At 39.4% G+C, this 9,157-nt stretch overlaps 2 protein-coding genes and 2 non-coding genes across 4 annotated transcripts; 3 read left to right on the top strand and 1 right to left on the bottom strand.

Moving 5' to 3' along the window:
- The first annotated feature begins 3,906 nt into the window (after positions 1-3,906).
- Positions 3,907-3,978, top strand: TRNAQ-CUG (transfer RNA glutamine (anticodon CUG)). The gene has a single exon. It is a non-coding gene; the product is annotated as a tRNA-Gln (tRNA).
- Positions 3,979-4,312: 334 nt separating this feature from the next.
- Positions 4,313-5,824, bottom strand: LOC108850756 (putative F-box/kelch-repeat protein At2g29810). Its single transcript, XM_057007347.1, has 2 exons — positions 4,636-5,824; positions 4,313-4,550 (listed from the first exon to the last, which is right to left on the bottom strand). Exon 1 carries the CDS (start codon positions 5,793-5,795, stop codon positions 4,644-4,646), a length of 1,152 nt encoding a protein of 383 aa, XP_056863327.1. The 5' UTR covers positions 5,796-5,824; the 3' UTR covers positions 4,313-4,550; positions 4,636-4,643.
- Positions 5,825-6,369: 545 nt separating this feature from the next.
- Positions 6,370-6,450, top strand: TRNAL-AAG (transfer RNA leucine (anticodon AAG)). Its single transcript has one exon. It is a non-coding gene; the product is annotated as a tRNA-Leu (tRNA).
- Positions 6,451-6,883: 433 nt separating this feature from the next.
- On the top strand, positions 6,884-7,907 carry LOC108848990 (glycine-rich RNA-binding protein GRP2A). The gene is made up of 2 exons (XM_018622472.2): positions 6,884-7,054; positions 7,332-7,907. The coding sequence occupies exons 1-2, from the start codon at positions 6,941-6,943 to the stop codon at positions 7,728-7,730; spliced, it is 513 nt and encodes a 170-aa protein (XP_018477974.2). The 5' UTR covers positions 6,884-6,940; the 3' UTR covers positions 7,731-7,907.
- Positions 7,908-9,157: the final 1,250 nt, after the last annotated feature.

Raw genomic sequence — 9,157 nt, 5'->3', positions numbered from 1 at the left:
GTACTCTTTTTCCTTCACCTGGTTTTTGTCCCAATTGGGTTTTACCGGTAAGGTTTTAATGAGGCAACACCAAAACTCTAAGTTTGGTAAAATGTATCCACAAGTTCCGCATGTCTATGACATCTATTCATAAGTTCATGCGTTGTACTCTTTTTCCTTATCTATGGTTTTATCCCACTGGGTTTTCCTTGAAAGGTTTTAACGAGGCAACTTAAGAGCATGTTACTGACCCTGAAACTTATGTGTCAATCAAGGGGGAGTGTTGTGAATATATTATGTGATCGACTCATTTCTGTCCTTACCGGACAGACCGGACCAAACCATTTCTGGACGAACCGGACGAACCGAACCGGACCGGACCAGACCAGTCTATGTCTTACCAGACATGACCAGGCCCGACTCAAGCCCAGCCCAAGAAGACCAGAAGCTGGCGCCCAAGAAGAAGATAGAGACAAGTCCAAGAAGATAAACATCAAGAAGATTCATGTTTATCCATATGTAATTAGTGATTATCATATCATAGATAGATTAGGATTTATATTCCCTTATGTTATGGGATTTATATTTATCTCATTTGTAACTTGTATATAAAGGACCTTTAGTCCTTAAGATTAATAACACGAAATCACTTCCATTTACAACATGTTGTGAATATATTATGTGATCGACTCATTTCTGTCCTTACCGGACAGACCGGACCAAACCATTTCTGGACGAACCGGACGACCCGAACCGGACCGGACCAGACCAGTCTATGTCTTACCAGACATGACCAGGCCCTACTCAAGCCCAGCCCAAGAAGACCAGATGCTGGCGCCCAAGAAGAAGATAGAGACAAGTCCAAGAAGATAAACATCAAGAAGATTCATGTTTATCCATATGTAATTAGTGATTATCATATCATAGATAGATTAGGATTTATATTCCCTTATGTTATGGGATTTATATTTATCTCATTTGTAACTTGTATATAAAGGACCTTTAGTCCTTAAGATTAATAACACGAAAATCACTTCCATTTACAACATGTTATCAGCACGAGCTAACCTAAAACCCGAGCTCACTTAAAACCCTAGAAAACCCTAGTTTACCCGCCGACTTCAAACAGCTCGAACTCTCTAACCATGAGAAACCAGAAGACGAGCTACCTACCGATTTGAAGATCTTGGAGAGAAGAATCCAACGCCGAAGACCTTGACGCAATCCGAGTTCGGACGAGTTCGCAATCGTCGTTGCAAGTCAACCGGACAGGAAACTACAATCTACCCGATTTTCTCTCTCTAAAAGGTGGTCCGATATCTACATTGAATCAGGTATACTTATTAAATCCCTAGAACCATTAAACAGACCCAACTAAACCTGATTAACAAGAATTATAATTCAAAACCTAACACTGAATCCAAAATATTAAAACCCTAGAACCGTGTTCATGCTCATTGCATGTAATACAATGATCCGATTTCCTCTAAGCCTGATTGATTGTTTTGTGTGTTTTTCCAGGTTGATTATGTGATTGAAAACATGGAAAACCTAAACTAGTTAGAAATCGGAAATCTCAGAATCGGTCCAAAGTTGTTTGCTTGTTTATTTTAAACTGATCTCATGAAACTGTCTAAGTAAAATCGAACTAGAATCATGAACGAAAGAAACTTGAGATCATTGTTTAAAATCGGAAATAATGTATTAAAACTGATTAGTCTTTTCTGATTGTTTGATAATTAAATTTCCTGAAAGAAAATAAATTTTCGAAAAGCAAAAGAAAAGACTAATCAGTTTTAATACATTATTTCCGATTTTAAACAATGATCTCAAGTTTCTTTCGTTCATGATTCTAGTTCGATTTTACTTAGACAGTTTCATGAGATCAGTTTAAAATAAACAAGCAAACAACTTTGGACCGATTCTGAGATTTCCGATTTCTAACTAGTTTAGGTTTTCCATGTTTTCAATCACATAATCAACATGGAAAAACACACAAAACAATCAATCAGGCTTAGAGGAAATCGGATCATTGTATTACATGCAATAAGCATGAACACGGTTCTAGGGTTTTAATATTTTGGATTCAGTTTTAGGTTTTGAATTATAATTCTTGTTAATCAGGTTTAGTTGGGTCTGTTTAATGGTTCTAGGGATTTAATAAGTATACCTGATTCAATGTAGATATCGGACCACCTGTTTAACATGCTCTTAAGTTGCCTCATTATCTTTAATTGAACAAAATTTTATTTTTCTTAAAAAGAATTAATATACCTTTTAAGGGCGGGTATATTTTTGTTTTAATATAATTCTCATATTTGTGTTTTTTGTGATTATATTTGTATTTTTCTTTGTAATTATATTTGTGTATAAATTTTAATCCAAATATATTTTATTAAATAATAGCAATTTAAAAATTTATCTGGTATATTGCCGGTCGAATCCGCCAATCCGGGGGTTTCAATTTTGTTTTGGTCAAAAAATGACCTGGCACCCGCCCCATTTAATTTTACGGTTATCCGCGGGTTATAATTTTTTTAAAAAATAATTATTTAATTTGATTATTATAGAAATATAAAAATTATATTTAGAATAAAAAATATATTTTAAATTTTTAGTGGTTTTTAAATTACCATATTTTTAAAAAAGTGTTTACTTTTCTTTTTCTTTTTATTTTTAAATAATTTTCAGGTCGGCGGGTACCCGCAATCCAAAATCTACCAATCTGCACCCACTCCAAATAAAATACTCATAACCCGCATCCGCAAATTGATTTTTTCAAATAGTTGAACCCAATATATGATCCGTCCTTAAAAGGACGGATATATTTTTGTTTTATATTTTTTAAGATATATAATTTTTATAAAATCGAGACTGTAACCAATTATATCTCTGAATATCTTATTTTTCTCTGGGATATATTTAATTTATCTCTCACATCTCTTAACCTATAAATATAGCTGCAGAAATATACAAAAATTGAAATTGAGATTAGTATGTTAAAGAGTTCGATATAAATAGGCCTTTAAAATAGGAGTTTAAATTTCATGATAAGGAGTTTGATATAAAAAAATATGATATTCCTAAAAAAATAGGAATTGATCATTACGGAACTTCTTTGTTGTTGTTGCAGTTATATATCGGCATATAAACAGTTATATATAGGTTGTTGCAGTTATATTTATAGGTTCTATGTATTTTTTTAAATTGAACTCAACTATTATCAATTGGTCATACTACTAAATTAGTAGAATAGATATCTAGCATTTTGAATATTTATTTTTCTTAAAAAGAATCGAAAACCCTAACCTCTCTGTTACTCTGTTAGATACCGAAAATATTCTTGGAATATATTTCTCAGTTGTTACATAGTTAGAGAGATATGCGGGAAGATCCCTGATTTGTAGAAACCATATGTACTTTATATATTGATGTGAATACAACGTAGGGGATTCAAGGGAAACAATATATTTCACTCTCTCCCGTGCCGTTTTCTATAAATTGATTCGAAAGTCTCACTTTCATCTATTACACTGAAACCTGATAAGTCTTCTTAAAATCTTATTTCAAATGGCTTCATCATCAGATGTTGCTACTTCAGGTCTTTTAAAAAGCATGCGTCAGTCTCCAACCTTGGGATTATCCGACGTTCCAGTGGGTACCTAAAGAATCTGATCAAGTTTTATACTAACCACGGGTTGGATTTTCCTGTAGAGGCTATTGGTTAGTAAAGAAGGAAAGTTGACTAACATGTTTCCAATTGCCTCAGTAGGAAGACCCATGTCCCGGGAAAAACTAACCATAAAAATGGCACAAGAGAATCTAAGCTCAAGAGAAGCTTAGAGGAAGGAGTGATTGTGGAGAGAAACAGAGCAGCAGGGAGGTGTTGTAGACTAATTTTGGTTTATAAAACCATAAAACACAGATGGTCCCATGGTCTAGCGGTTAGGACATTAGACTCTGAATCTAGTAACCCGAGTTCAATTCTCGGTGGGACCTTTTTTTTTCTTTTCTGTTGGGTCTTGTTTCAAATCCTAAGTTATCTTATTGGGTCCAAGTGCCCAACATAAAGATGGATAGCATAAGCTCATAACCACTGGTTTTCGAAACTGGTTTTGTTTTCTTTTTTCTCTATTCACCAAAACAAGATATCATTTTGCTCGTATAGTAGAAGCAGACTGCTTTTTGTTGTTATATTTAATAGCGTTTACTGGTTGCTTGGAGAGGGAATATAAGCTTAAAACCCGATGCATTTCAACAAATACTACAGTGACGCAATAAACGAATGGCCTACTATATATATGCAGCTGAAGAAATCTTCCATAAGAATAGTATAGCCTTTGTAAATTGTCTGATTGTAATTACTCGCAGAGGAGTTATTGTATATGTAAAACACACAGATGACCAAATAAGCATTTCAACAAGAATTATCCATTTACAAAGGCAGCTAAAAAGAATGGCACACTTGGGGTTTCAGATGACAGACACTTTGCTTCATATATATTTTGCTCTCATCACATCAACAAGCTGCTTAAACTGTAGATGCAATAAAAAAAAAGGAGATCCTTCACCTGCAAGTTCATGAAAACAAAACTAAGCCTTGAGACTTAGAAGACAGTGCGCATCTACATCATTACCCATCACAGAGACACGTACCTGCATCATCAAAGAGTAACAGTTCGAGAAAGCTCAATGGAAGGCCACATCTCGGACACAAGCACCAGCTTAGTCGATTCCACACGCCCAAACATCTCATCTCCGTGTCTTTCCAAACCGATCTCCACGCACCAAACCTCTTTTCTCCCGTACTGAAAGCAAGACCAGGGTTTATTACAGACCAGAATCATCAACTTCCCACCAAGATTCGCCATTTTAGAGTCGTAATAAGAGCTAAAAGACGGCCAATCTCTCCCCCAATGCACACCGTAAACCGGTCTCCACCTCTTCACCTCCCCCTTCGGATCATACACAACTATCGGATACTTAAGAGACCGCCCAGGATCAACGCTATACAACATATCATCAACCACGCACGACGACGCTTGCCACAGACTCATAAGCTCACCTCCATCTTCCCACTCAACCAAAACCCCAACTTTGGGATCGAAAACCAAACAAGTACTCGGGTCCAAAACGAAGATCTTGTCGTCCATAACAGCGCTCGTCACGAACTGTCCTTCCCAGTGAGCACGTGGCAAGACACCTGGCATCTCACGCCACGTCTGAGTCTTGACGTCGAAAGCTTCGACCCAATCGTCAGACTTCTTCCTGCAACCTCCGATGACGTAAACCTTCCCGTCTATAGCTCCGGCCACCGCGCGGCTGCGGGTCCTCTTCATGCTCGGGAGCGAGCGGCTCGTGTGGAACCTGAAGTCGATGAGATCCACGTCCGACGTGGCTTTCCCGCCGACGCTTCCTCCGATCACGTACATCTCCGTTCCGACGGCGGCGACGGCGCTAAGGAGCCGGGAAGGGAGCGACGCGATCTTGCGTAGGTGGCGTGAAGAAACGTGGTCATCGGCATGGAGAGTGTACCAGCTCGGGCTCTCGAAAGGAGGGAACCCGATGGAGGCGTAGAGGATGGGTTCGGTGACGCCGAGGGTGGTGCGCGTCTCGTAGAGCTCTGGTGTGCGGAGGATGCGGTGGAGGTCTTTGGAGGCGAGGGAGAGGTTCGGGTAGTGGCATCTTCTGGTGAGTGCGAGGCAGTGCTCGGTGATGTCGGATGGGATGTCGGCGAAGCTTATCTTTAATTCTTCTTCTTCTTGCGGTTTCTTGTTACGATCGTTGCCGTTGGAGGCGTCGGGGACTTGAGACATCGTCTTTGTGAAGTCCGTCAGAAGCGGAATGATCATTTAAGAAAGAGAGCGTAAAATCGGTTTTTGAACTTGTCTTTTATAAGGAAACCATCAAACCACCGGTTTGGTTCGTTTCATCGCTAAACCATGGGTTCATTTTGATCATATAATTTGTATTGAAATCATTTTTTTTTTCTTCTTCTTCTCAGAGTACTATATATGCCAGATTTGATTCATCAGCTAAAATTTCATTAGGAAAGCAAGTTTGTGCACATTTCGTGTGTCCGGCATGTATGGATAAAATCAAAACCCACTGGTTTGGGTTGATTTATCACTAAACCAAGATTTTCATTTTGATCATATAGGGAAAGAGAATGTTATTGCAGATACACAAATAAAAACCCCAAACACATGGTTACTTCTGAAAGATTTTATTAGTTATGGCTTCTTAGCAACTCTGCTTCCAACTTGGATCTCAGATCATTTACCTGCAAGTTCATGGAAGTCTACATCAGAATTCATCGTCAATAATAGAATCACTCTCACTATCATAGATCTAATAATATAAAAACAATTTAGAAATGGTTTCAACAAAGTTGATATGGCCGAGTTGGTCTAAGGCGCCAGATTAAGGTTCTGGTCCGAAAGGGCGTGGGTTCAAATCCCACTGTCAACATTTATTTTTGCATTTTCTCGGCCTAATATCAGTTCTAGGGCCTGAGATATGGTTCGGCCCAATTATATTTTCTTATTTAAGAAAGAAACAATAAAGTCCAGCCCAGTTGTTTAGCCGGAAACAATCGAATACTACAGTAGTAATAATTTGAACGTTAAGGGGGCAAAGATGTCATTCCGAATAACAGATATTTTTCTCCCCAGTGGATATTTTCTCGAGACAAGTGAAAGAAAAATATCTTTCTCTCTCTGTCCATCTGCGCATCAAAACAAAAAAGTGTCACGTGATGTGTCCCCAACAACTCCCATTTTAAACCACACTCCTTAACCATAGTTAACCAATGTCTCTCTAAACCCGACCCAACCTATAAAATATCTTTAACCTCGGGTTAATAATATCATCACAGCCCACACTATAAATACATTCTTCGTCTCCTTCAGTTCATCACACATTCTCTCTTCACTACAAAACCTAGATCTCTTTTAAAACAATGGCGTCCGCTGATGTTGAGTACCGGTGCTTCGTCGGAGGTCTAGCATGGGCCACCGATGAGAGATCTCTCGAGACCGCCTTCTCTCAGTTCGGCGAGCTTGTTGATTCCAAGGTCCGTTACACGCAGAGATCAGACTCCCCGGTGATCTGATCCTCGACGGATCTGTTCCGATCTGTGTTTCTCTGTTACTTGATTCGAAAATTACTGTTACTATGTTCTTTGTTACTACTACTGTTACTGTTGCTTTTCCTCTTTAATCGGTACGTTCATCTTCCTGCTACTATAAGCTTGGAGATCGATCGGTTTTATAAAATTTTCATTAATGCGTTTGTTCTTTATTAAGTTGTGTTTGATTGCTGATTTTGTTTTTTTTTTTAATTGTGAACAGATCATTAACGATCGTGAGACGGGAAGATCAAGGGGATTTGGGTTCGTCACTTTCAAGGATGAGCAGGCCATGAAGGACGCCATCGAAGGGATGAACGGACAGGAGCTTGACGGTCGCAGCATCACTGTGAACGAGGCTCAGTCCCGAGGAAGCGGCGGCGGAGGTGGTGGACGTGGTGGTGGCGGTGGATACCGCGGTGGTGGTGGTGGTGGATACGGAGGTGGCGGTGGTTACGGAGGTGGAAGACGCGAGGGTGGATACAGTGGTGGTGGAGGTGGCTACTCCTCAAGAGGAGGTGGTGGCGGAGGATACGGTGGAGGTGGAAGACGTGAGGGTGGGGGTTACGGAGGTGGTGAAGGTGGAGGTTACGGAGGAGGCGGCGGTGGTGGTGGTTGGTAATTAGATTAGGTGTGTGAGACCGTTACGTTTCTGGTTCGGGTTTTATTGTTCTCTTATGTGTTCTGCTGTCTGGTTCTGCTGTCTGGTTCTGGTTTGTGCTGTTTTGGATTGTAACAGTTCGTGATTAGGTATCTGATATCTGGAAACGCAATGTTAAATCAATTATCTTTCTCTCAAGTTTTGCTTACAGTAACTGAATATCCTCTCCTCAATCAGTATTTCTTACTCTTGTCTTGTTGCAACGCAATTAGAGGCTCGTTGGTTCTAGGTTGAACCAACTGATACGCTCCAATTTTTGTCCCAGGAATGAGAAGTTCCTGGTAGAAATATCTAAAGGAATCAACCACTCGATCGTAAGAAGGAACCCAAGTGGCCAATTTAAATAACAAATGTTTTCTGAACAAAATAATGTTTCAAACTCGTATAATTTACAAGTTAAGCTTCTCTTCTGATCTATGACACACATAGATAGAGAGATCTACACTAATCTTGAATTCTTGACTAAAAGAAAATTTAAAAGTGATCAACCAATATTAATCACTGTTTATAAAAAAAAATGCTAATCTGCGTTAACCTAATACGACTGGGCACAAGCTAAGTATTTGGTTGATGAATTTATTGTTTGGTTTTTATTTGGTTGATGAATTGATTGTTTGGTTTGGCGTAGTTTTTTTTTTTTGACACCAAACACCATGCTTTATTAATTCAGGACGAGAAGGTTAGCCTGTTGAGCTAACCACGTCGGAATCAAAGAGTTTACATGGGAAAATAGAGAGTTACGAAGACGAGCGCCTTTAGCAAGGAGGTCGGCTCGTACATTACGAGTACGTGCTATAAAAGAAATAGAAAAAACATTAAAATCAGAAACCAAATATGAGAACTCGTTCCATTCAGAGGCCAAGCTAGGCCATTCTTCATCTTCATTAATCAAATTGACGAGCTGAAGGCAGTCCGATTCAAAGGACATAGAAGTGATACCAAGCTGCAAGGAGCTTTTCATTGCACACAGCAGAGTATTAAACTCAGCATGTAAAGGGGATGATACCTGATGCATCCCGACAGAACCATAGGTGTGAGACCCAGGTTCGAAATCAAAGACGAAGCCTCCTCCAAAGAAGCTCGAACCTGTCACCCAAGATGCGTCCACTTGGCATCGAGGGAGTGGTGACATGTTCAAGACCTCTGCGTTTTCTTGTCTTGGAAGCTCCGGTATGGTATTGTGCGACGTTATTGCTTGTGCGAGACGCCATTCTTCTTCTTCTCTGATCGCGTGGCTAACCGTATCCGGGGGTAGGATAGTTTCTCCATTGAAAACCTTTTCGTTTCGTGCTTTCCAAATAAACCACATAAGCCATGGGAAAGGGGCTAGGATAGAAGTAGATGTTCCTGCATTCTTTGCCCGAAGAAGTAAATAATCAAAATTTGCC

This window comes from Raphanus sativus, chromosome 4, assembly GCF_000801105.2.
Source record: "Raphanus sativus cultivar WK10039 chromosome 4, ASM80110v3, whole genome shotgun sequence".
NCBI lineage: Eukaryota > Viridiplantae > Streptophyta > Magnoliopsida > Brassicales > Brassicaceae > Raphanus > Raphanus sativus.
The sequence above is the reverse complement of the archived record's forward strand: the minus strand, read 5'-3'. Positions and strand labels throughout refer to the sequence as shown.

What these genes read in the sequence shown, in the direction of transcription:
- LOC108850756 (XM_057007347.1), bottom strand. Translation starts at nt 5,795, where the DNA reads ATGTCTCAAGTCCCCGACGCCTCCAACGGCAACGATCGTAACAAGAAA.
- LOC108848990 (XM_018622472.2), top strand. Translation starts at nt 6,941, where the DNA reads ATGGCGTCCGCTGATGTTGAGTACCGGTGCTTCGTCGGAGGTCTAGCA. An exon ending in GCGAGCTTGTTGATTCCAAG is followed by an intron (nt 7,055 to 7,331) that starts GTCCGTTACACG and finishes AATTGTGAACAG; the next exon opens with ATCATTAACGATCGTGAGAC.